The 27,893-nt window shown below is 42.3% G+C and overlaps 1 protein-coding gene across 1 annotated transcript in view; it reads left to right on the top strand.

Moving 5' to 3' along the window:
- Positions 1–2,994: 2,994 nt before the first annotated feature.
- Positions 2,995–27,893, top strand: part of adcy8 (adenylate cyclase 8 (brain)) — a gene marked incomplete at both ends in the record, with an annotated part of 92,915 nt that continues 68,016 nt past the window's right edge. Inside the window, one exon of the mRNA XM_080485963.1 lies at positions 2,995–3,888. Within this exon, the coding sequence (XP_080342089.1) occupies positions 2,995–3,888 (894 nt within the window). The remainder of the gene's footprint in view (positions 3,889–27,893) is intronic.

Genomic DNA, 27,893 nt, shown 5'->3' on the forward strand with positions numbered 1-27,893 from the left:
GTGATTTTATATTTCATTATAATTCCTTACATTTTTGAGCAATAACTAGTCCTGTATACCAGCATGCTGAAAATGTCAGACTGACACTGGAGAGTTTTCTCTGACATGTAATTTCATTTGTGAGCTGCACCTCAACTTTACGAAGCTGTAGGAGCCGCGGCTTTATATTTTCAGCATATTTCCCGCTACCAGCACTGACATCCCACTCAAAAAGGACAAATAAAGGGCATGGATGAATAATGGCCAGTTCTTTTTGGTGTGTGATAGCATTTGGCGAGATTCAGTTTGGGGAAGGATTTCAGTAATTCCCCTTTCCTGGGAATCAGCAAGAAAAGAGCCACAGTAGAGACACGGCAGACGAAAGGAGAGTAAAAATAGACTGAATAGCAATGAGGCAACTTTCCTCCTCTCGCCCGGAGCCATGCGTGAGTCAAAGTGGGGGTTGTTTCTCCTCGTAAGGACCTCGTGCGGCTCCTCAAGGTTTAGGAGAGAATAATTTTACCTGATCTAATTCGAGTCCGGCAAACTCTGAGAGGCCTTGGCGCTACTTCTCTGCGATATGAGAAAGTGGGGCAGAATGCTTTGCACACAGCAGGAGACGAAGGAGCTGCTACAATGCACATTCATGCCTCTGATATTCTGTCTTCATATTGGGCATTCTGACGATTTTCTAAATGAATCTGATCTAATTTTGCCTGAACCCCTCTTCTCCCTGGCAAGATTCCGATTACAGATCTGTGAAGGATGACTCTAAAAACATCTTCGGGGAGTTCTTCTTTCATGATTTCTATCAGGATTTTGGCTTTTCATTAACATGTGAGGGCCTGCAAGCCTCAGATTACAGTCATTCCCAAATTTCATGACAAAGAAAATTGTTTAAAGTCCTGAGTTGATAATCCTACCCAAGGTGATTTACATACAGAGGCAGAATAAACTTCAAACTAAAGATTACTGACACTGCATATTGGTGTAAGTGCTGCAGGCAAATACATGCTTTCCTGAATACAAATATAGAAAGTACTTCAGTAATTGTGAAGTACAGGGTTGGTTCATCAACAAACAGTCATCTCCAGTTATGTTTACACATCAGCCCATCCATCCATGCTCACTTTGTTTTTGTGATAGACTACTCTATAGTATATCCCGCAATAAATCGCTTTAACCAGGTCAGGATTGCAGAGTGCTGGAGTCAATCCCAGATGGAGGAAGGCAGGGTTGCACCCTGGATAATCCACCAACCCACCACAGTGTCAACACAGGGAGAAACAAATAGTCACAGAAACTAGAGTACCAAGAGAAAACGAACACCGGTAAATGAGCAACATGCAAACCCCTTGGAGAGAGGCCCCTGAGCCCCGACTCAAACTGGGACTAATCTGGCTGTGAGGCGAGGGAGCTAAGAATGCATTTTTTATTATTAGTTATTGCCGACAAACAGAAAGAGAGGGTGAGGCAGATGGATCGACAACCATCAGATCGGTACCATCAGACTGAACAAGAGGAAGATGAGACTCTGTTTCAGTGTCATGTAGTTTGAGTGAAAAGTCTGTTGGGGGACAAAGAAAGCAGTGCACTGTGAAAAACGGTGGGATGGACAGCCAGCGGGCAGACGGAAGTGAAGACTAAAGGCAAAAGAAAATATGGGAATACAGAGAGGAGTGTGGGATTAGACAGGGGGGGAGATGGAGCACGCGCGCGCAAGTGGCGATGCCTGTGACGTCAAACCGGAGCGGAGCCGACTCACTCCGCGCTGACCCGCTCCGCGCTGACCACAGTCTCTCGCGCACTGCAAATCCACTCTACTCCACGCGGCTGCCGCTGCCGCCGCTGCCCACCCTTCCAGCCCCTGAAGAGGAGGAGGAGGAGCGGGAGGAAGAGGAGGAGAAGCCGAACAAGGAGACGGGCCACGGGAAACCGGGAGATCTCACACGGAGAGACGGCTCACCGGAGGAGGAGGGATTGGAGGAGGAGGAGGAGGAGGAGGAAGGAGGCTCCGCTCTCATCCTCGCGCGCAGCACGGGGGCACACGGGACGATTATTTACACCACGGAGCCTGCTCACCTCCGAGTAGTACTGAGCAGAGGACGGCTGTGTGTCAGACAGACAGGTGTTGCATCCAAACCTCTGATGTAGAGGCGCGGGATGGAGCGTTAAAACACGCGCTCCCCGTCTGCAGACTCTCACGCGTAACAAGTTGATCATTTCCCTTCTGGCTCGAGACTGCTGCGTTTTTTTCAGAAACGTATTTTAGCGGATTTTTCTTGGTCGTTTTCATTTCTTTTCTCTTTTTTTTTCTTCTTCTTTTTACTGTTGACCTCACTGGATTTGTTTGTTTTCGTGACATCTTGCACGGACGTTGCAGACGCCTGGAATTAACGTGAAATGTGGTTCTTTCTTTCACACTGCAGTGGCATGGGCCAATTGGAAAAGAATGGCAACGTGGTCGAACGCACCTGTGCCAACGACGCACGGGTGAAGGGATTCAACTAAAGATCACATTGTGCACAGAAATCGATCGCCTGACACCGTCCGCATCCAAATCTCCGCCTTTTTTTTTTTTTTCTTTTTTTTTTGACTGATCCCGGCTCTCTGTGACGCCGCGGCAGCCTGATGGTGCGGACGGCCGGCGCACAGTGGCTCGAGCTGCCGCCCGCTGATTTTCAGTCTTCAGCTGGGAGTCACGGCGTGTACTGATGATGGTGATGATGCTGATGGCACGCAGATAATCCGGGAGATGTTTTCCACTCGGGTGAGATTTATTGCTTCTTCAGTGGAATCATTCGCGTGACAATGACCTCCAGCCGCGCTCTACTCCGCGCGGCGCTTGTCGCAACCCAGAGAAGCACGCGCCCCCGGTTCGATGCGCACGACAGGACGCCGTCTCCCCAAATTCGCTGAGCTCACCCGTAACCGGGGAAGGGAGAGATAGCCTCCCATAGACCGACGCATCCACACCGGAGAAGAAAACAAACACAGCAGCAGCAACGAGCCGTGATGGAACTGTCCGAGGTCCGGTGCTCCAGCGCGAGCGAGGAGCTGTACACCATCAACAAGACGCCGAGCAGCAGCAACAACAGCAACAGCAGCGGCAGCGCGCGCCCCAAACGCCTGCTGTGGCAGACCGCGGTGCGGCACATCACCGAGCAGCGGTTCATCCACGAGCAGGGCGGGGTGAAGGGCATCGGCCCGGACGAGCCCTACGACCCGAGTCAGGGCGCACGGAAGCAGTCTGCGGGACGGACCTCAGTGGGAGACCGGCACAACAACGGTGGGACCAAAGTGTTCCCGGAGCGCGCCAGCAGCGACCTGGGCTTCCTGCAGATCGACTGCGCGCCGAGCAACTCCGACTTCTTCCTCAACTGGGGATACACGTACCGGGGCGTCATCTTCCCCACGCTGCGGAACGCCTTCAAGTCCCGAGACCTCGAGCGACTGTACCAGCGGTATTTTCTGGGCCAGAGGCGCAAGTCGGTGGTGGTGATGAACATCCTGGACGTGGTGACTAAGCTCACCCTGTTGGTGCTGCACCTCACCCTGGCCTCCTCCCCGATGGACCCCATCAAAGGGACGCTCCTGGGCTTCTTCACGGGCATCGAAGTTGTCATTTGTGCCTTAGTGGTGGTGCGTAAGGACACTACATCGCACAGCTACCTGCAGTACAGCGGCGTGGTCACCTGGGTGGCCATGGCCACGCAGATCCTGGCGGCCGGGCTGGGCTACGGGCTGCTGGGTGACGGGGTGGGATACGTCCTCTTCACGCTGTTTGCCACCTACAGCATGTTGCCGCTGCCGCTCACCTGGGCCATCTTGGCCGGTCTGTTCACCTCGGGGCTCCACATCTTGGTCCAGCTGCTCATCTCCCAGAATGCACAGCTTTCCACCAACCAGGTAAATTCTTCCATGATTCTATCAGCTCTTCTTACAGCTTGTTTTCCAATGCTGTGTCTTTAATCTGTCATCACTGACTATATAAACATTTTCCAAACGGGTTCACCCCTTCATCTTACACCAACAATCAGTTATCCTCTCCTTCTCTCTTTCTTATGGCTCTTCAATCCCCTTCTCTATCCCTTCTTTATCTACATGGACTGTGCTACCTGTTCCTCTCACCTTCCATCCACATACTTTACTTGCTCTCCCCGCTATTTATCCTTTCCCTCTATTTCCTGCTTGATTGACCACTTCATCTTCTTGTTTCCGTTTTCGTTATTTTATAAAGTTTTGTCAGATAAGTGAGATGTTGATATTTTCTCATAGGATAGAGCCCTCGCTTCTGCTGATGTCAAGTTATTTTCACTTTCATGCACACTTCCATGTGTCTTTTTTTATTGTGTGATTGAACCTGATAAAGAGGACCAGTTTCTATGTGGCAAATTCCTTGTACACTCGACCGCACGTAGACGGGAGCATGTGTCGAGGCCTAATTTGGTTTGTCCGGAGCAGCAGCGGTCCCGGTACGACAGCAGCCCCGTCTGACTGCTGATTGCTGTGCTTTCAGCACCAGGAGCTGTCCAGCAAGCACAGGCGCGGGCATATGCGCACGCAAAGAAGAGTGCGCGCGCGCGCGCGCAAACACACACACACACACACACACACACACACACACACACACACACACACACGCACAAAATCGCGCACGTGTAAGAGCGGTCCTGAACTGCATGCCAGTGCCAAACAGGCTTAGCACCTCCTACTGGTGAATGGTTTAGGCTTCTTTCTTTCTTTCTTTCTTTCTTTCTTTCTTTCTTTCTTTCTTTTTTTCTTCGGATCACACAGGTGGACTATCACCTGTGAAAGTGAAAATTGTCCCTGGTTTAAGCCTGGACTTGTCTGTACTTCATGTGAAGTTCACATGTTGTTTCTGTGGGTGTGCTTTCTCCTGGTTTCCTCTCTGCAGTCCAAATACTGTAGTTGTGTGTGAAAACTGGATGAAGCAGCAGCAGAAGCTTTCTTGATGAATGGTGACAATGCACATTGTTGAAGAGTGTGTAATGTAGCAGTTTCCCTGCAATGCACTGGCAGCCTCTTGCTGATCTTTGTCTCTTGGAGGGAGATTCTTTGATAAACAGTTTTTTTTTCTTTTCTTTAATGTCTCTTGTGGTATCTCTTCAGGCTTCAGTCTTTACTCTTTTGTTCGAATGAATTTTGCACAGTGCCGTCTGCCAACACACTAATTCCTGATTCATGCAGACAGATTGTGTTTTATGAACTCATTAAACTAATGTGAAGCACTCAGATGATGTTCAGGGTATCAGTAATCCCACACTACATTGTGTTGAAATGACATTACTGCGAGTTATAAGTTAACAAAAGTGCTTTGTGATTGAACGGATTCTGGAGTGCGCTGCTTGAGTGTCACTCTCTTCTTGTTTGGTGTAAAGATTAAAAGTGTTTTGGTGAAACCACTGCTGTGCCCCCCACATCAGGGCTTTTGTCGAAACATTTGATTGCATTGCAAGTCACGCAGCTATTCCGAAAGAAAAAAAAAAGAAAACTGATAGATGGTCTAATTACAGTGGTGTAGATTGAGATTTTTTCCATTCACTTTCTGAATAGATCCAAGAATAGTCAATTAATACATCTGTGTGGTTTAAAACACTTCCTTGATTTGTTAAGTGAGAAGCAGATCAAGGACAAACTGCGGAGAAGCAGAAAAGTGTGCTTGTAGAAGATTGCTGCCGACGAATGATGGCGTGCACTGATTTGTGAAAATCACAAGCAAGCCTTTAGTTAGACTCTACTTGTATTTATGAGCCTTTAAAAGCAGATGCCATTCCAAGTAATTCAATCTAATTAGATATGGAGGACATTTCCTTGCCAAATGTTTCCAAACAGTCACATTTTATTTCACATTATTATGTGTTTACTTTGTAAAGAATCGTAAAGACATTAAACTAAGATTGTAAGGACGATATAAACTCTTAACATCTTTTCAGTAGGATTGAAAGTAAACACACAATTATGTTCAGTCATATTCAACCTGTTCTAACCACCTCACTCTTCTGTTTGGTCTTGTCTAATTGTTACTTTTTTTCCAAAAATGAGGTACCAACTGTCTGTCTTCAGATGCCAACACAAAGATGTATGAATCAATTCAGTCATAGTTTTACTTTAAAGTAAGCCCATGTTTGTAGGTTGTCAGAATTTTGAGATTTGTTGCATTTGTCAGATTTGTCAGGAAGGAAAGGAAAATATTGTCGCAATTCAGCTTTTATAATTATGGTATCTTGCAAGTGTCTTTACATTTACAGTAATCTTTAAGGCAGGGGATCAATGATCCACTGTGGCAATTCCTGAATGGAGCAGCCAAACGACCAAAGGTTTTCTCAGTTGATTTATTTATTGTTTAGCCTTTAATTTGTCAAAAGTATATACAAATGGTTAAACAGTGTCTGAAAATTTGACAACCATCATGAAATGTCTTGAGTATGTCTCAAAAATAAATTTTTCATAAGAAAAATATGACTGAAAAATCTTGAATTACTTCACATTTATGATTCAGAGAAATCATGGTGGATTTGTTTTTGGCTAATTGATTACTTGATCAGGTATTCATTTCTTTCATTTGGTTATAGGCTGCTATCTAGATTGTTTTTTCTGTTTTTTTTCCACTTTGTGCCAGGACTTCCCGGTAGTGTAGTGGTTAAAGCTCATGAGACTTGTTCTTTCAGTGTATGAAGGATTTCTCCAGCTGCTTTGGTTTCCTTGGACAGTACAAAACCAAACAGTTGAGGTTATATAGTTGTGTGATTGTTCGCTGTTAGGTCGACTTCTGACCTATACAGGGTGTAGTTAGCTGCAACCCTGAATTTGATAAAATGGTAAAGAGGATGGATGGATGGATGGAGTTGTACATATTTAACCATGATGGCGAATAAACAGAGAAATAATGTCATCGCATTCAAGACACTTTTGCATGGATGTTTTGAGTCATGGCTTATTTCAAGCACATTTGTCACCGCAGCTCAGAGTCACGCCTGTTCAGCCATGCAGCTCTGACATGTTCAGTAGTATCCAAACATACAGTGGAAAACCTTTCACAGTGCAGCCTAAATGTTTCCAAATGACACTGAGCATGCTCGGAGTGTTGACTCACGCTGCCTGGTCCGTGGGCGGGATGGACAACGCCTCATATGCCCCCCACGTCACGCAGAGTCCCATCATGCTTCACTCTGAAGTCTCAGTTGACACGACTGACCCTCGGTGTGGCCTTATAGATGACTGTAGATGTGATGCAGCTGACTGTACGCTGCACTGTGTGGGTCTTGTTGTGTCGCTCTGGGGGAATTTCCCAGCTTCCCCTCGCACCGTTCAGCTGTGTCGTGATGCTCATAGCTACTGAACCAACGAACATTTCTGAGGAAAGGTTGAAGGTCGACAGCTTTAAAGAGAGTGCTGTTTGCTGGATTTAGAGGCTGCCACTTTGCTTCGCAGCACGAATACAGTCTTTTATGACTAATCAATAACGCCTCTGATACCTAATAGATGCAGTCGTACTCGAGTCCCCTAAAAATCTTTTCCAGTCGCTGGTCTCAGTTACTGTTTGGAGTAAATTGTAATCCCAATAGTCTGATCACATAACAGTTTTCTTTATATTTGAGATTCATACAATTGTTGATATTAAACATGTAGATTTAGTTTACTTTGTAGGAACATTTAACATGTATTTCAACATGAATATCTAAACTAAACTCATCTAATTTTTAAGAAAAGCCACAAAAAAGTGCACAAAACTTAATATGTTGCCCCAAAATATCTCCAGAAATGTTGTGTCTGTGCTCACTTGATGCTTAGTGAGTCAGAATAAAGACAGTAGTTCACAGCTGGGCTCAATCTGGTAGCATGGGTTCCACGCAACGTCTATCAACGTGTTTTTGTGGTTAACATTTTTTATCAACATAGTTTGGGTGTTCTCTCATCGTCAGATCTTTGCCTTTATGCGACAATGATTAAATTGCTATTTTGCACAAGTTGATGACATGCACGAGTGTTTGTTTCTGAAGTTTGCTGCTGATTCTATTAATTGTCTTCCACTCATGCTGGGAGAAGTCTTAGCTCGTGTCATTATTATTAAGTATTAGCTCGCTGGAAACCCAACGGGTGGCAGGGATTATTTTAGCATTGCGTGTCGGTATTAGTCGACCTGGAAACACTCGGGAGATCAGCGCCTTATATGTTCTGTCTTAATTCGGCTGCGTTGACATGCGAGTGCGGTTGGATGGAGGCCGCAGCAGAGGGCGGATTAGGACAGCTCATACTGCACTCCTGGGGTTAGGAAGACATGGTACACTGTGAATTCAAACATCCTGAATTCAAGCAGTGCTAATCTGTTCTTATTAATTGTGTTTTTTTAAGGATGGGTGAAGAGAATAGAGAGAATGGAGATGTAGGGGGAACACATCAGTTTCTCGGTCAAAGAGTCACAAAAAGAATGGGGTTTGAATCAATGTGTGTGCAGTTCCAAGCTTGTTTTTCTATCATTGAGATGATCATATATAACACCAATATAAACATTCAATATTCAATTGCTTTTCTTGCCATTTTCGACAAGTTGAAGGTTAATTTTGCTCAAATAATTATGTAAGAGTTATTAGTTCGATTACTTCTCCATGTTTAGACTCTGGTCTAACAAGTGTCCCGTTTGGCTTCAAACATGGACCCTTGAGCTGATCTGCTGCATTCAATTGGTCATTTCCTGTCTTTTTTGAGGAGTTTATTGAAAAATCCACAAGTTAAATGGTAAACACGGACAAAATTTGTAAATAATGTAGGTAATAATGCATGTTAATTGCAATTATTTTTGTGTATTTCTCAAACGTTTCCTATCAGAGTGTAATTCTATGCTTTGCCTCGTTAATATGTCAGGATATCAGATTCTGTTTATCCTTGGTCAGATGTTGCTCCTAAATCTGCTCTATAAACAGCAACACATCAATAGAGAGCATTAGATCATCAATTTTCACTTGGCACTCTACATTGTTTCCTCTCCTTTCTCTCTTTGCGACCATAGAGCCACTGGAGTTCACAGTACATGTTGCTGTGTTGACTGTCTCTCATACGGAACTACAGATGCTTCCATAGGCCCTCATCTCATCTTGAATTGATGATTGTAATGCACTCTTCTCCTCACTCAGTGTGTCTGGCCTCGATCCGCTGCGTGCAACAAATCCAAAATATGACTGCAAGATTACTCAAACAGATGGTCTCATACAAACCAAGCTCAACACTCTTCATTGACTCCCAGTTGCTTCCAGGATACACTTTCAGTTCTCACTCTTACCTAAAGAGCAAACAAACTAAAGCATCTTCATTGCATAAGAGTAAAAATGGTGTTCTTTTTTCTTTTACCTGCCCTCTTAGGTCTCAGTACCATGTTTGAATATAAGGCCTGGTTTACGCGACAACATTTTCAAGTGAAAATGGAAAAGAACAGTGGTGTCATGACTCCCAGTCCATATTCTCCTGGGACTTGGTAGATTTGTAGTTGACAGTAGTTGACACCGAAATAACAATCTATCTTTGTCATCTGTCTGTACGCATTTCGTGTACTCGTCATTGTTCATGTGTATAGCACACTGTTCTCTGCTCGTATGTTTGTGGTTTCATTACAAAAAGCAACCAACTGCACCAACTTGTGGCCCGGCATACTAACAACAACACTTTCAAAACGTTGCTGTGTAAATGCAAACTTTGTGTTTTCACTTGAAACAATGTCGTGTAAATGGGGCCTAAATCACATGACAAGCCTAACAACTGGAAAAAAAACACGGCATCTTATAGCCAGAAAAATAGGGTACCTTAATGTGATCACAATTCCAAGTAGTTGCTTTAAGATCGAACCTTGTGGCAGTTAGAGCCAAGCGTTTTGCCTGTTTTCTCAGGGTTGGCTGATTCTGTGAACTCATTTAACCATCAGCGTAAGACTCACGCGTGAAGATAAGCTTTGGGCTTCTGAGTCTTGTGCTTTTAATGCAAAGTCATATAGTCTATTTTTTTTCATTTTAGAAATGTAAATTCATCTTTTACCTGTTGTTTTGAATGCTGTTTTGGTCTGTCTGTGAAAAGTACTGTAGAAATCTTGACAGTGTGTCTCTCCTCACAAGTTCTAGTGCTGTTGCTGTCCCTGTTTGGCCTCTGTGCTTTATCATTTGAGAACCATTTCCAGACTTACTCTCCCTCCATCTTTCTTGTCTCCCGTCACCTTTGAGTCTGAATCTTCCTGTCAGACTCAGAATAGCCTCCATCGATCCACCTTAGTCTCTTTACAGCCTCTCTGGGCCCCTGTTGGCCCCACATCCTTTGTGTCCTGCCTGTCGAAGGCTGCCATATTGACCTATGCCTTTCCCTCCAAGCACGTCTGATTCTGGTTTTCCAGTCGTTGCTGTATTGACGACTGCCTTTGTGCGGAAGTCATTTAGCCTTCTTACTTGTTGTTAAATGAACAGAAGCATCAGTAAATAACAGATTAGCTTGTTCTGGGCAGAGTGTGTCAGTGTGCATGATGATGTGTGTGTTTTTGTGTTGGGGAAGTGTTTGCATGTAGCTAAGAGCATGATAAAACTGTCAATAGCTCTGTGCTTCTCTCTGTTGACTCACATGTGCACTATCTCTCTCCACACACACACACACACACAATAGATTGAACCCCCACAATGTGTGTGCCCCCAAATTGCGAGCGCCTGCACACACAGCGGGGAAGGGGGGGCTTCATACCAGCCGATTATCTGCTCTTCAAGCTCGCTGCAGCTTCCTCTTTCAAGGTCAAACTCGGCTTACCTTGAGCGTCTGCTGCAACGAGGAGATAGAGGAGGAAAAAAAAAAGCCGAAGTGTGGGTTTCACACGGAGACGACGTGCCCGCATTTTCCATCTCTTGCTTTTTAGCGTGCCCGGAGAGAAAAACGAATTGTGCATTTGAACATCCACCAGGCTTTGCTGTTTGCCGACACTTGCAGTCGATTGCAATCAGACTTGGATTCTGAAGGCGTTTGACTATTTCTCCTTTAACACAAACAACTGGAATCAAACGTGGAAACACATGATCACGTTTTATGACAGAATTTTACTTGTTTTTTCCGGATCGTGATCTGATTTACTAATTCAAATAGATTTTTTTTTGTGTAATTTCAAGTAAAAAATAAAAAAAAAAAAAGAAAACTCCTCAATGAACAACATCCACACATGTATGAAACTGTGCTGTATTTTCAATCGCATGCATGTGTGTTTGAATGCTTGATGACTGAGGCGGTTATTCATCAGGTGCCAGCAGAGGCTCGTGGGAGCGCTTCGACAGCAGAAGCTGCATCAGCTTTGCCCTCTTTCCAGTTTGTCTGATCGTTTGAGAGTCTGCACCCAGGAAAATATGTCATAATTGATCACATGTTCAAACATTTAAAATAAAACACAGTTCCTCTTGTGGCCATGCAAATCGCACGTGACAAAAGCAGTAGCTATCTTGTACACGCTCCTGCGTGTGGGTTTCCTTCTGTTTGCTGTGATGATGGGTCAGTGCCAAAAGCAGCGGTAATAAATTGAATTTCAGTCATAAAACGAATGACTAAAGTATTATACCTTTGATACAGGGGATATAATGGAGTAAAACTACCATTTAAAAATTGGCTTAAAAGTTTATTTATGATGTGTGTGTTTTCTTTTGTTGTTTTTTTTCTGTTTGATAAAACAAAAAAGCAAGAGCACTGACAGCTGAAAGCTTCACTGCCAAGTTTCAGGATGGTAATGGAATATTAATTTAGTGTGTCCTCACAGAAATTATTGACTTGTTTGTTTTTCCCGTGTTGCTTTTATTCCACATGGTTGAGCTGTTCTCAGCACTCACAGGCTGCTGGGCAGAATATCTGCCTCCTTAAACCTCCCATCCTTCGACAGAGATGGGCTGCCAGATCGGTCCTGACACAGTTTCTGTCGTTTGAAGATGTAGTGACCTTTTAAAATGTGGCTGTCGTGTGGACGGCGTGTTTTTTCCTCGCTGCACCGCCCCTCTGTGAGTGACTCAATCAGCTCGATGAGAAATCCTGTCCGAAAGGGGGAGGGAGACGGGACAGGGAGGCGCAGAAGAACAAATCAGTTACTCCATCTTTTATGCCCCCAAACCACCTCTCTCCCAGCTCCTTCTCTTCTTCCTCCTCCTCCTCCTTGACAGCCTCATGCGGTCGGACTCGGACAGTCTTGTGGTTACCAGACACTGCACTCAGCCACTCTTAATATTTAATGAAGGATCAAGGCCATCAGCTGCAGCTCTTTGAGCTTTTAATGGCAGAGTTTTTCAGCAACATTTCAGTGCAGTGACCTCCCAGGCATTTCCAAAAATGACTTCAGACACAAAAAAGCTTTTATCGTCTCTCACTCTCACTCCGCTGTCATAAATGAATGTTAAAGTGGAGATGGAAAGTTGAGGAATTGACAGCAGTAATTACAGAGGAGCCCAACCTTCTTTAAAAGAAGTGCTGAGCATGAGAATTCTCTGGGTACGCCCACAGTTCACAACTAAATGGGGCATACCTTTGCCAATGCCACATTTGTTTGTGGAGCCGAGTGGGCATCGCTAGCAGCATATTTTACATCTCCAGGAGCTATTCGATCCCGAAATCTTATGAATCGGTCCTTGGATGATGACAAATCATCCCTGAAGATTCCATGCAATTCAGGTCGGTAGTTTTTTGCGAAAAATTGGTAAAATACATACATACATAAAAACCAAAAAACAAATACACACAGACAAAAACATAAACTTCGCCCTCGGTAAACATGCATTCAGGGTGAATTGGTGAATGTGCGTCACTGTCTCTCTGTGTTTGCTCTGTGACAGACTGACAAACTATCCAGGGTGTCCGTTTAGACACCAACAGTGATCGGAGGCACTAAAAATGCAACTTTTTGAAAATGGCACCCAAGGTTGAACTTTTTAAAAATAATCCGACTCCGTAGTACATTTTTCTTTTATACATGCGCAAATAGATGGACAATAACAACAATGACGGCTTCCAGAGTGTCGTGACTCCCAGTCCATGTGGTCCTGACTGTAGTTGTATAGTTGACAGTCACCGTAATAACAATCCAACTTCTTTGTCTGCCCATGCAAATAGATAGTAGATGATAATGATATAAAACACACTTATTTTAACTTCTTCCAGGTCTGTTGAACAAACAGAGAAGTTCGGGTGCTCATTTGTAGGATTCCTCACCTGTTGTTGACCTTTATCACAGATTGCTATCTTGTTGATTCCTCCGGCTCCTTCTACAACAAAGTCAAAGGAAATAGTCTGTCTGGAGGAGTTACAGTCTGTGCTCTGAAATGGTCAAAGCGAGACACCTGGTAGCGGCTCATTTACTCTCCTCTGTGCTCTCTGCTTCGGGCTCTCAGACCTTTTTGTTGACTTTAGATGTCAGAGGAGTGTCCTGGATGGATAAATCACACTTCGTGTAGTTATTTAGCACAGCGATTCATCATCTGGGAAAGACTTTATTATTATTTATTTTTTTATCAAGCATAAGAAATCTGATCTAATATTTGAAATGTGTCCATTTAAGGTGAGTCTTTTCAGCCAGCAGAGTTGATCGACCTCCAAAGTTGCCTGCAAGTCATTCCTCTTTTCTTGCCAATTGCTGACTCAGAATTCACCCTTCTCCTCGTCCTCATCCTCCTCCTCCTCCTCCCTCCATTATTGGCCGGGCAGACATTCATCTCAATGAAAGCCTCTTTTTGTGTCTCTCACTCTGAACTGCTGACAGAACCTCATTATTGGCTGTTGTATATCTGCTCATAAATAATAGGAAAGCTAATTTCTTGTGTGAACTCCTTGAGAAACTCATTAGGCTTTTTGAAGGTACGCGTGCAGCGTTTCACAAGGAGGGAATCAACAAAATGTGCTTTGTCAGTGCTTTCATGATGTATTTGCTCTGCAAATTTAGAGACCGTTCATCAATGATTTCTGTGTGATCCGTGTGTGTTAGATTTAAACAAACCAGTGTGAACTTGTGTGGTGTCTTTCTTCTATAAGAATGGAATTATTTTCAGCTGGAGTCAGTAGAAGCAAGTATTAAGGCTCTAAGTCAAGGAGACGGAAAATGAAAAAAAGCTACTTAATGGTAATTTGTATTTTAAAATTAAGTAAATTAAAAACCACTGTAATTAGTAACAAAACCAAAACAAATGTAGATTTCTCACTTTTCACCCATATTTTTTGTTAAATATCTGTTACTTATAGTTAGGCACTTCATGAGAAATCGCCATTATCTATATTAAACTGTGGGAGTTTTATTTGTATTATTATTCTTTTCTGGTAACAGTTGATTGATTTTTCATCTAGTTAATCACAAATAAGATGCACCAGAGAGCGGCTGTATTTCGCACCTACCGGAGAAGAGTTTCAAATGGAACACGGTGCAAGTGGGAATTCAGATTCTCTGAAGGCCTCATTGGACTCAGTGTAACATGATCCGACTTTTCGGATGATACAGATGTTGACATTGAGTGAGAGTTGTGGTACGAGTCAATCACAGGATTAACTCGGAGGGACAGAAAAAGCATCCAGGCTCAGGCTTGTCAAAATGATTACATAACTGCTTGATCACACGTTTTGAACTGACTGTAGTGATTCTGCACGATTATCTAAGTTGTTTCTCTTCATTGGCCAAACGAATTGCTCAGTCACTTTTTAACATGTCAATATGATCATCAAATTGTTTTATAGTTGTCGACAAAAACGAAATCACCAAATAAACCAAATTCTCTTGCTTGTTTTTCACCGCAGGAGGATCAGATTTGCCGTCAGTTTTTGGTGAATTGAAATCATCACAAAATGATCAGCGTGTTCCCATTCAGTGGATATAATAGAAAAATAACAATATATTTCTTCTTGAGTTGTAACTGCGAATCAATGCTTTTTTCTGCGCTTTCCAATATGTTTTGTGAATGTTTTACACTTTTTTGCACGAGGGCAACTTCATCAGCTGTCATTTTGCTCTTGGTTCTATCTTTTTGTTCCATTTGTGTTTTGTGTGTCTTTTATGTCTTTTGTGTTTTCAGACTCTTTATCTCTCTGTCTTCCAACCCTTAACAAAGTAACCAAAAACAATGATGAGACGATCAATAGGCAGGGCATAGAACTTCGAGTTCATCAAGTGTTTTTAATGAAAATTGGTCAAATACAGAACCACCACAGTAATACGTTTTTCATTGATATAGTATGAGTCATTTTATGACTCATCTGAAGAGCTGAACTGTTGTTGTCATTGTTGTTGTACATAATGCAAGTGAAATAGAAAAATCACACAGGACAGAAAGCATTTTCAAATCTTCTGAATGAAGGATGAAGATCTTGTATTGAATAATTGATGTTATTTAGGCAGTGTTTATAATGAGTGGATTCGCCGCCATTCCTTGCTTCTTTGCCTTGTTTCTCCAGAAATAAAGCTGAAGGTTGGGTCAGACTGTTGAAGGAGGGGAGAACATAGATTAGTTCACACATGGCGTTTTCTGTCCTGGCGGACACTGTGTGGAGCAGGTTCGACCCCTGGAGCTCTCCTGAGGGGTCCCTGGAGGTCAAACAAGCAACAAGAAGACGACTGAGCCCACATGGATGAACAGCTGGCTGAGGAAGATAGGTGATAGATCAGGACAATGGAGACAAAGCTTCACAGCGTCAATACGGAGACCCGTCCATCTTCACTGCGGTCGGGGTTGGGATCAGGTGTCAGACACTAGCCAGACAAACGCTACCGCTATTGGATGAAACAGAACTTGTACCGCAGTATTATCACTAACAGTGGAGTGCACAGTGCACTGACCAGCCAACAACTTTAATCAATTGCACAAATTGAGGGTGTCACTGGGAGCACACAATGAGACCCACAGAGTGGATATAAGTATCTTAAGTCTTAATCGTGTCCTAGAATTATGGAATTTTTTCTTAACCAACCAAGAAGTGCATGTGTTGCCTTGCACGATTCATTTTGGAAATTTTCCACTGTGTGGGTGTAAAAATAATATGGCTTCAAATTCAATCGATGAGTCATTTCCAGCTGTTTTCCTACTTCTAACAATGTGGAAGATAGGTGTAGAGAAGGAATGTATGGCAATGTAGTTGTTAGGCTTTCCTGCCATGCTGCCATACAGATATACATGATAGTGCTCAACACTTCACCTGGTGGAAATTGCATCGATTCCCTTTGCATGCATTTGTTTAATGTAGTCTGGCTTTCCTCAACAATCCCAAAACAGGCTTGTTTTAGCTCTATGCAACTCCAAAATTTCACAAACGTGCACAGAAGACGGAAACACCCAGCAGCATGTGGAATCAAGAATGTGCTAACATGTTTAATAACACTTGGAAAGCTGGACATACATAGCTAAAAACAAAAAAAAGAAAAACAGTTTATTGTTTGTGTGTTTTCATAGTGGCTTGTACAGTGCAGTGGGACTCTTTCATCTGGGTCCATTGAACTTTGGTCAGGATTTTTGTTTCACTTGGTGACCATAGCAACGTCGTACCAAATAACAGGTACTAGACAGGTTGTAGGGTTCTACTCTGATCTCACAATCCAATATCTCCGGCAGCAGTGAAAAAAAAAGCTGAACGTCCTTAACTGTAACCCGATACAGATACAAATATAAGCCAAGTTTTGAACTGATATAGAAGTGTCATTTGATGTTCTGCTTATTAATGTTTCCCTTTTCCAAAACCCAGGTAAAAAAAAAAACCCTGAAAGAAACCTGTCTAGTTTTAATTATATAGCCTGCTTTTGTTTGTATTGCTTGAATTGACTCAGTTTATATCAAGCAAATATTCATTGTGGCTGTCCTTTTCATGAGCTGCCGGGGGGTTTTTTTGCTTGCAAAAGTCATCAGTTAGTGAATACATGCTGCGCTCCACTTCAACTTCAGTGTAATTGATTCCAAAGAGATATTGCTGTGATCTAAAGGACGCTGTGGAGCTTTGTAAACCATACAGGCTAGAACATTTACAGATAAAAACAGGATATTTTTTTGTCTCTTGTTCACCGAGCCTCATTTTCCAAAGCACAACATTTTCTACTGTTGAAGACATCGGTCATAGTTCCTCCTGCATGCCCCCCCCCCCCCGAACAGGAGTGGGTTTGATATGCAACAACATTTGTCCTGTTTGAGACTGAGAACATATTGAGCGAGGTTTTAAGCTTAGAGCAAGGGTGATTTTCGGCTTATTCTTCACATTGAGGATGATTTCTGACGGGATTACCTCCCCTGCGGTAATCTATTCATAGCACTGGCCGCGCTCCACTGGGGTCAGTGTTTAACGAGATTACTGTTGGATTACTGTTATCTGTTTGAAAAGTGGAGAACCGCAGGTATTCAGAAAAAAAAAGAAAAAAAAAGGACTTTCCTGTGGGCACATTACAAATGTTCCGTCAAGACGTTCTGATGTTGTCAAGTGTTTCTGATAATCATTTCACACAAATATGTTGGGAAACAGTTAAACTCATATTTTATCATAACAGATCCTACACAGCAGATCAAAAAATGATTCATGTTAGTCTTAAATTGCAAGTACAATGTTTTTTTTTTTTTTATCAATATCTCTTTCAGCTATAATTTAAAAAAAAAAAGTCTGTTTTTGCTACTATGCATCCCACATGTTACATCATAAATAAAAATAGGTGCTAGTTCTTTATTGGTCAACCTTTTTCTTGGGATTCAAAGCAACATTTTGCATAGCAATGGTTGAAATTATTAACTTTGGGTGATGTGGAGGTTTGTGTGCCTGCTGTTTGTTTACAAAGCTTGATGGGTATTGGTGATCCAGCAACAGATGGCTCTGAGCACTTTGTCAACTGTGGCTTCCACCCAGAAAAAAAACCCCCACATCTGATATGGTAAAGTCGTCTATCCAATTATCTATTTATCTATCTAGCAGCAGTTGCTGAAAGTCAGCCGAATGGCCAACGCAAGGACACACAAGCACAGATTTATATATGCCATATCGCCAAATATGAGGACATATCTGGGGTGCAATGGGGTTTATGCTCTGTAAGGCAGCCTAATCCTCCCACACTTTGAGATCGCTTGCAGTCGTTGCATCACAATAACACCAACACAATCCATTCTTCTCAGAGCTGGAAGGCCCTGCTTCAGTATCACTGTGGCTATGAGGTTGACTCACATGAGAGACGCTGTGATACGTTCCATTTTGTTTTGTGCCCTCAACAAAATGCTCCAACCCCCAGATTTTATGAAGAAATAGTCAGAAGGAATGGTCAACGTTTTTTTTTGCCTGGACGGTTACAGTCTGTTGTCATTGGGAAATCCTTTGACATTTCGTGAAAATTTTATAGACATCTTCCAATAGCTATCGGAATAAAACAGACATAAATTAAACTGGAAAATTCAATATTGTTTAAGTGCTCTCCGTCTTAATATGCCATGGGGCTTCTTCGCAGGGATTTTTTTTGAATTTGTCTGCCAGTGTACGTATCTCATATTATGAAAGCAGCCAAAACGTTCAACTGCTGTAGGAGCTCAACCCAAAGGGAACCGCTTGACACTTGCCAATGAAATCACCAAGCTCACCGCGAAGTGGCCCCCGGGGCCACGTGCAGGTTGACACTTTGGTATTACACAACGACTATCTGTCACGTCAAATAAGATTCTGGCAGCTATACAAACCATTAGTGTGAAGAAAATGTCCGTGTCACTGAAATCAGAGGCCTCGTCACAACCACTTGTTTCGCAACTGCAGGAGTGAAAGTTGCTGTCTGCTGGACTGGATCTGTGTCAAATCCCCAAAACATATTTCCTCAGCATGATGGAGATTATTGTGTCCTTTTGCACATTGGACAAAATCGGTATGATTGCATTGCTGAATAGAAGCTGGAGTCACAAAAAGCCACAGTCAGTTTTCTAACTCACATTATCTGTGCTTTCTCAATGAAGTAGTTTATTATTGTCATTAACAGAATGGCTTGTTAGCATTTTCTCGACATGGGAAAAAAACAAAACACATAACCTCAAGCTCATGTGGAGCTGTTGGAAGGTATTTCTGCACCTTTTTTGTATCTATTTGCCCTCATAGGTGCAGTTAAACGAAGAGTTGCTTTTTTTTAATGAGACAGAAATACAAAAATAACACAAAGTAGACATATATTTGGTTTGCTAATGTTTGACTACAGAAGGACAATGACATGAAAAATACTGGTTTCATTATGTTTTTTTCAGTGAATTTAAGTCCAAAATGATCTCCGTTTCTGGTCTCTTACCATCCCCTGTAACAACTAATAATGTAATAATGACCATTAATGTAATATCTGCCACTATTGTAATTATTTGGGGCCTTTTTCAGTGTGATAAAACTCATATTGTAATAACTTTCCAACATTTAATAAGATATTTGAACCATTATTGTAAAAAAACCAAAACAGTTTGCCAACAATATAATAAGTTATCACATAAATGAAGTAACATTAGAAAATCCTTTCAAAATGTAACAACTGTTGCTAATATCCTAATAAAACACATTTTGCAGTTTATGTGCTGCTTATATGTGGAAAAGGTGGAACGGGGAGCCGTGATGTTTATTCATTTAAGATTTAGACTATGCAACACTCTCTCTCAATCATGGCTTTGAAAATCTTTGACTATTTCATGACATTATTGGAAAGTTATTGGCTTTATTACAACCTCGAGTGACTGTATGTCTCTCCTCCATTCCTAAATATTTATTATTTATCCTATTATGTTGTATTTCTGCTATTCATCAACCTAGCAGGCAGACGGGGGTTCAACAGAGGTTGAACAGAGTTGTTGCATATTCTGTCCATGTTGCTCACTCCAGCTCGCTGAGATGTGAAGCCGCTGTCGTCCGCAGGCCTCCGGGTTCCCATTCCGCTGCTGCGTCAGGACAAACGGGACCGTGCAGCACATGTTCTCATGGCTCGTAGCGGCTTGTTGTCTGGTGCGTGCGCGTATTGAGCTTCTCCTGGGAGGCTCGGTCTTCAGCGGCTACTGTATCACAGACTTTCCCGCCGCTCCCCTGGGCTGTTTCGCTCAAGCTGCCCGATCTGCCCTCAGGGTTCAGTCGCCCTGACAGTTCAGGGAATTACCCTCAGCTTGTTTTTCAAGAGCAAATATAACTGCCCGCTTGGCAAAATGTGTTATACATCAAGAGATCTTTGACTTTTCTCTTTTATCTTTCTTTTGTAAATGCTTTTTTTCTCCAATATGATTACTTATGACAACTGCAGTGAGTACTTGATTCTATTAAAACATTAATAATCATCAAAATATGGTCAGAAAATTTTTTGGACACTGTTCTGAAATGTTTATCAGGCAGTCTTTCACCCAAAACAATTTGATGGTATGTAAGATTGGGTAGTGTTTGAGAAATGATCGAATGATTACAAAATATCAAAACAAATATAGTTTTGCCTCTGATATGCTTTAAATTTGTAAATATTGTTGTGAATGTTCAACTGTAGGGCAGCAATCCATCAAGAAAAGCATTATATTGATATTTCAATTCTGATATTTTGGGCAATGTTGCAGTTTTTCAAGAAACTATATCATATATTAATGTCCTAAAACAGGATTTTAATCAAGAATTTAATACATTTTTCTTATATGTGTCAGAAAAGTAGCATGTTTGGACAGATAGTTGGGTGCACGATTGGTTTATACATCCTTTGGTAATTGCTTTTATACATACCTTGTTACACAGTACAATTAATTGATTAGTTGAGATGCTAATTTCATGGCCGACAAATGATTTTGGGTTGTGTTTAAATATCTGACCGCGACAGAGATGTACATAAATGCAAATGCAGGGCTGCGGGAGTGCATATCATAAGAGGAATTCGACAAAACAACGATGTCTCAGTCAATTTGTTGAATCAACAGATCTTTCATATTATACTGTTGATATATAACCAATATAGATTGAAGACGTGAAAGTAAAACACAGAGCAAAAAATTGCTTAAATATTATTCTATCTTGAATCAAATGGTATAAGGACAATCCTACTTTAGATATCCCCAAAACACATTCACAGAACATATTTCTAGATCTTACTATATAATACAGATTAGAGCAGATGGAGGATGGAAGTCTATGCGAGTGAACAGAACAAGACACAATGTGCCCTGTGGACTCCACATATCAGACAAATGTATGCATGAGATTTCAGCGACTTGGCGCACACAGGCATCGACCTATGAGAGTTGTTTACAGCCACGCGGAGAGCTGACGGAGCGCACCACAATAGCTGCTCCCTGCTTCTCGCTCAGAGGGAAAAGCAAGATGTTACATCCATAAAGTGACATTAAGGAGACGGGCATGCAGCTGAGCTGCAGGCTGAGCTGCGGGGAAATGTCAGGATCAGATGCTCAGGAGAAGCCTCGCCAAAAGGCCAACCGCAGAGGCAACTGCAGCAGTATGGCTTCTCATGCTGGACGTAGAGAAGGTTTGTCAGAGGTCAGAGGTCCTTGAGGGAAGTATTTCCCTTTATCGTGCCACATATTTTTTTTCTAAATTAAACACACTGATGTTGTTTCCCTGTATAATTCTGACCGTATAAGACTGTGCGTATGAGTCTGATTTCCATGAGAATCCACCAAAGACACTGTGACATTTCTTTCTACAAACTTTCAAACTATTGGTAGTGTTTCTCAGTCCTGGGGGGGTTGGCCAAGCAGAACTCTGACAAAAACTATGCATCCATCTATCCATCATCCTTACTGTACTCAGTGTTGAGTAGGAGCCAATCGCAGCAGACTACAGCTGAAGACCGTATATTCACTGAAAAAGTTACTCTGAGGGAAATATATTACCTATGAAGGCTCACATGTGAAGGGCCAGCCAGTGATAGTTAATATTTCCCATGTCCTTTTGAACAGATCAATAGAAATGAAGTGGTGTAGAGGACAGAGCAAATTCAAGCATACGGACCGCTGACACCGGGGATTTGGAGGCTGAATCACATACGCTGACGATATGCTGCCCTACGAGTGCTTTTCATCTCTCTTCTGATATCTGTATTTACAGTAATGCCAGAGTCTGTCTGTCTCTCAAAGCTGTGAGGTGGCGATGAGTAGATTGCGCCCAATACGGCCGGGAGAACAAGCAAACCCCACGCAGGGAAGACCTGAAGTATAGTCATATCACTGTGAGGTTGAAGTGCTGACCGCTCCACCATGGCAGTCACTGGTCGTTAAAGTGGGAGACCAGGCATAGGCTTGATGGACGGTTTTTAAAAAGATGCGTTGCTGGGGGTAGTCCAGGACCTGCACTGCAACGCAGTGATAGATGAATACATATACATTTATATAAGTGTATATTTCTTGTTTCAGTTTATTTTCTGCACAACTACCTTTTTTTTCTCAAGTGTAGAAAAGGCTGGTTTGTTTTTTTTCAGGCCCACGCCGCCTCCGTGCTTATTAAAATGCACATTCAAACACTGCGCACTAAAAATACATCATCTGCATATAGATTTAGCATAGAGATGATTCGAGGAGTGAATTCGAGCTCCCTGCCATCGGTTTGTGTCTGATAACACCTTCTGAACATATTGGTGAACATGTCACTTTTAATCACTGCCTGTCACACAGACGCACACGCACACGCATATGCAAGTGCGCACGCACGCACACACACACACACACACACACACACACACACACACACACACACACACACTTCTCCTGCAGACGCTCTGTTGTCAACTTTAGTCGTGAGTTCAATTTACACATGCGGCAACAGCCGGGCTGTGATATTGGCAGAGCCAAGAAGAAGAAAAGCTGCTGTCACACTGACAAAGAGGAGTGTTCATGATTTGACTCCCAAATCACACTGTTATCTCTCTTTACTGCATAATCTATACGCTGGATTGACTGTTGGTTGAATTGATTAATGTTGATTTCCTTTAAATAGCTGTATTTCAAAGTATTTAGCAGTGGAATACATTTAACAAACAGTTGGGTGTTCACACATGTTCTGGGTATGAAAAGCAATTCTCTTTTGATTTTCCAGTAGCGGCTGATGGTGTCACAGCTGTGTGGGTTTTCTCGATTTTGCTCAATTCATCTTCCCAAAACATCAGCCGTGCTGCTGCATGCGTTGTCCCTTCCTTCGCTCTCTCCGTCATGTCTTCAAAACTGTGACAGTTATTGTTTTTCGCTGAGCGACATCACATATTGTCATGGTAACGAGTTGCATATAGGTCACATGTCGTGGGATTCATATTTGGAGCGAAGATCTGCGCGGTTTCGAGACCGCGAGAGAAATAAAGTTCTTGATTTCAGGATATCTGAGAGAAAATGTCATTGAAAAGTCCCTCTTAGTCGAGCAGTACCGGGCACGGACCTATTGAAGCGTCTGAGCACAGGATGAAAAGTGATCCAGAGAGGTAACTCGAATTAAACGCTGCTAATATAAGAATAATCAGATTTGCTTTCATCATAAAATCCTCACAGTGTTGCTGCTGCGGCTTGGCTCAGTGGAACATTACCACACTCTTGCGTCACTGGATGTTGCACAATTTGTGTTTGTGTGTTTCTCTTCTTGTGAGTTAAGGCAGCTTAGCGTGGCTGCAGTCTGAATGATCGCTCTGTCATTGGGGCACGTAATGAGGTTTATTTGATCTTTTTTTTTTTTTTAGAGATGTTTATAAATATAAGCAGAATCTCCTCTACTATAGATCTACTTGATCTACGTATTACAGGAAAGTATTTCATTGACTTTTCTTTTGACACACTGATCAAAGCAAACACCATATGTGTGACACATTCACAGCAGAGGCATATTGAACCCTTCAAACTATTCAGTCATTTGTGTCACAGGATTGTGGCAAATTGTATAACCTGTCTCTCAGAAGTTCTCAAAAAAAGGCTCTTGACTCTGCTTTAAATAAACATCTAGTTCTCTTAAACGGTTGTTAGGTTTGGTTCAGGAGAGGATGGACCATGTTGTTTAAGTCCATGCGAACAAGGGGTAAACATGAAGAGACTCTCCACACTGAAATGAACACAAAAAAAATGCTGAGATAGATAACGCTATCGTACGTATATAAGAAGCATAAACAGGTTAATAGGGACACTCTCATGCAAAATGCAGCCGGTATGTGAAAGTGAGGCTGTGCGGCCACACAGAGAACATGCAGACCGTGTGACGTGTAAATGGGCAATAATGCAGTACCCCCAGCCATGTGTCTATTGTTTCTGTTTGTGAGGCAAAGTTCACAGTCCTGGCAGATTCAGGGAAAAAACGAAAAAACTCCTCCTGAGGCTCTCTGCTCACGCCTTGATGAGGCGAAGGAGTCGGCCGGAGCGCAGCCACTTGAAGATCGTTGCGGGGATGATGACGATTCTTCATGATCGTGTTGGCCCTGGCCACACTCCTCCTGGTCTGGGTATCCTGGAGGGTGGGGAGTGTTGTGCCCATGGTGCAGCTTTGTTGACTTCAGCACCCTCTGCAGGGATCGTCAGCCACGAGCAGAAATGTAGCTTTTAAGCTTTCCATTTCACGCCAAATTACAAATAATACTTTCTTTTGACAGCCTGTGTCGAAAAGCAGGTTAAATGGAGGTAGCCTGGCAGCATTTAGCTCTGGTGGTGTTACTGTGACTGCCTGTTAAACTACATATGTAATGCTCCAGCGTCCCCACCATTAATGTAACATGAGACGTTTGTGTAGAGGATAAGTGATAGCGTTGAAATATTGATACTCCTGCGTGTTTCGGTTCAGCTTAATCTGGCCGTCTGCCCACTCTCTCATCTCACTGAGTTCAGCCATCGCACTGGCTAATTACCCCGCTGCTGTGAAGTTCTATCTCGTTCCCTTCCTTGAAACTTCACATCAGTGATGATGATTGAAAAAGTTCTTCGATTGGTCTTTGTTTGTAAACCACAAGCTTACTTCTATAGTGTTGAGTCAAACACTCGGTTTCACAGTAAAGTAGGTAATGTAGAAAGAATCTAGTATTAGTGGTATGGTTTGTACATAACTACTACTATACATAGTCCAGTGATTGATTTGGTTTCATCACGCCAGAAGCTCTGTCTGTTTCAGTTGTGAGAGGCACAATTGCACAGGAATGTTTCAGAAAATTCACACAAACTACAAATTAATGGCAACGACTAAGAAATATTGTTCTCTCACAATTCCCTCAACTTACAACTATACATTTAAGTGACTAAATTACTGGTTGCTGTAAGAAATTATAAGACATCTGTCATAGCGTCAAGCGTTCCCATTAAAATCGATTCTTATGTTTTTGTGTGTATATTTGGTATGGTATGTTTTTGTACAAGAGCATCTCTGGGGTGACTCACTCGGTAGCATAGTTGTTAATAACTTCACTTGAATTGTGTGCAGAGTGATATCCAGCTATCTAATACACAACTGTGACAAACCATTGTTACCCAGCAACATAATAACTAGCTCTAAGGAATTTGGAAGCTTAATTTATTTAGCAGGTGAACGATGAACAAAGAAAGGCAACACTGACCTTCAGCCGTGGTTTTTTTCAGTCGTCAAATACTTTTGGTGATGCCAACGAAAAAGAGACTGCTAGTACTGAAGCCTCCTTTCACTCACAAGTGCGCACAGAGTTTGTGGATGAAATTCTAATGGATGTTCAAACCAAAACGCAGAGGATGGCTGAATATACTGGAGCACAATACGCCTGATATTCTGCTTCAAGACCCTTAGACTGTTAGCTTTTCATTTGGAATCCTTGAATTATAAAATATGCAACTGAGAAAGTGGGATTAGTAAATTACCAAGAGACAGAATCGGCCAACCAGGGAAGGAATCCAACCAACCAACCAAACGATCAACCGACCGACAAGCTTCTTATTGTTTTTAATCTTATTTGTTTAATCTTTTTTTTTTTAAAACAAATACAATAAAAACATTGGGTCTGTCTCGACTCACCCTCCCTTCACTCTCTTGTGTTTCGATTATGTTTGAGTTCCGCAAGTTTACTAAGTTGTGAATGAGAATCCACGTTCTGATGTCTATAACTGAGTTCTCAGAATCAAAGTGGTGATACTCTGTAGACCAACATTTAGAATTATTACAATTAATAGAGCAGTGCACGTACTGGGGATCGTAATTAATTCAGCCTGGGTAAGAACCTGTTTTCACTTCGACGCAAATCTTTCAGTGCTCCATGTGTCCATGTGTTGCTGAGGAGGTTGTAAACGCCTACTAACGTGTGTTTATTTTGCATGTCACGCTGTATGCCACTGCTCACGGTTGAATCAAATTGGAATCATTATGATAATTATTACTATTATTAACCTTGCCTGATTATTTTCCATACAGCTGTTTATAAGCAGAGCCTCTTCCTGGCCCAGTGTTCTTAATGAGGCCTTGTTAAAAACATCCACATCACTGGCATTTCCTTTTAATGAGCGCACCGGCGCTCTCCATGCTGATGCCCTTTATGGCAAACCGGCGCTGCTCTTTTCCAAAACAACATGGAGGCCGCCACAGCTGCCTCAGCTTAATTTTTTTGTCTCTGTAGGAGGAGCAGAGGCCTTGAGGGGCCAACTGAGAAATTGAATCAGTGCTGATGGCGTCCTGGGAGAGATTCACAATAACACACAGTAACACACCGTGCTGCACAGGGAGGTTTCTCGGCTCTCTGAGATACAGTGGGGCGCCTCGGGGGACAAGACTGGCTGAAAGATGGCTCTGCGTATATGTGTACATGCGTGCGTGGCTTCAAGAAAAGAAAAAAAAAAATCCTCTGATACTCCTACACAGTTTCAGCTTTGAATTTATTTAGTTCTTTTTTTTTCATGGCAACATACAGGGTTTCCTTGCAGCAGTATTTTAAGCGGAGGTGGGCTGCCTCCACTGAATTAATAATATCATCTGAAGAAGAAATTTAAACTGTTTTACTGAGTAAAACCTTTAAGGTCCCTTCAAATTAAAGATGTGTTTTGGTAAACGCCTCTTCTCCTGTGTGTTTTAAGCTTGGCAGCGCAGGGGGCTGCAGTGTGGATATGCAGGGTTTTAATATTTTTCCTATTCATCTGCGGGAAGTGGAAAGTTTCTCTGAGCTCAACTTTGATCTGAGTTCAAGGTGTCTTGTAAATGAGTTCGGAAGCCGTCCACTGGTTCCAGCCTTTTTCCACCTATTTATGCAAGTGGAGTCAAGCATTTCAACGATCAGGATGGACTTTGAGGGGAGCCAAAAAAAAAAAAACCCTCTTGGACCCAGAAGTTTTCAACTCAACTTTTGATTGAAAACATTGAAATAAGATATTCTACGATCCATGCCTGGAGCATATGCATATTTATGCATAAATGAACAGCTTGTATTTTCTGAAAATATATACAGATATTTATTATGTTAACCTCCTCAAAGACAGAGCAACTTAAGTATGTTTGAACTGATAGGAATGTGATATTAGAATGTGGATATTAAATAAGCAAAGCAAATTGTAAAAAAAAATTCAAAAAGTTTTAAAAAATTGCGGTGTCGATCTTCTGCCCAGCAGACACCTGACATTAAATGATTTTGTTGATGTAGAACCAAACAAAAGGCCTGTGGAGAAGCTGCCAGAATGAGGATAATGACAGCAAAGGCTAAGAGAACACAACAAAAGAGAGACACAGAGCTGCTTCTCTGAGATATTGCAATTCTTCCTCTTTGAGAACGAGATGTTCTGATTTTAACAGGCAATTCAGGAGAATTCATGGTTTTGTGAGTTTATGCATGAAGCCATAACGTCTATGACTTCACGTTGAGAGTATGAAAGCGTGTTGTACGATCATAGACGCTCAACATTTTCACCGCTGTTTTCTCAAAGCAAGAGCCGACTGTCCTGTATTTTATGATCTGATGTCAAGTTGTTGGGTTTTTTGTGTTGTTTTTTTTTAAACTTTCCTCACTGAAA

This window comes from Lipophrys pholis (genome assembly GCF_963383615.2).
Source record: "Lipophrys pholis genome assembly, chromosome: 1".
Classification (NCBI taxonomy): domain Eukaryota; kingdom Metazoa; phylum Chordata; class Actinopteri; order Blenniiformes; family Blenniidae; genus Lipophrys; species Lipophrys pholis.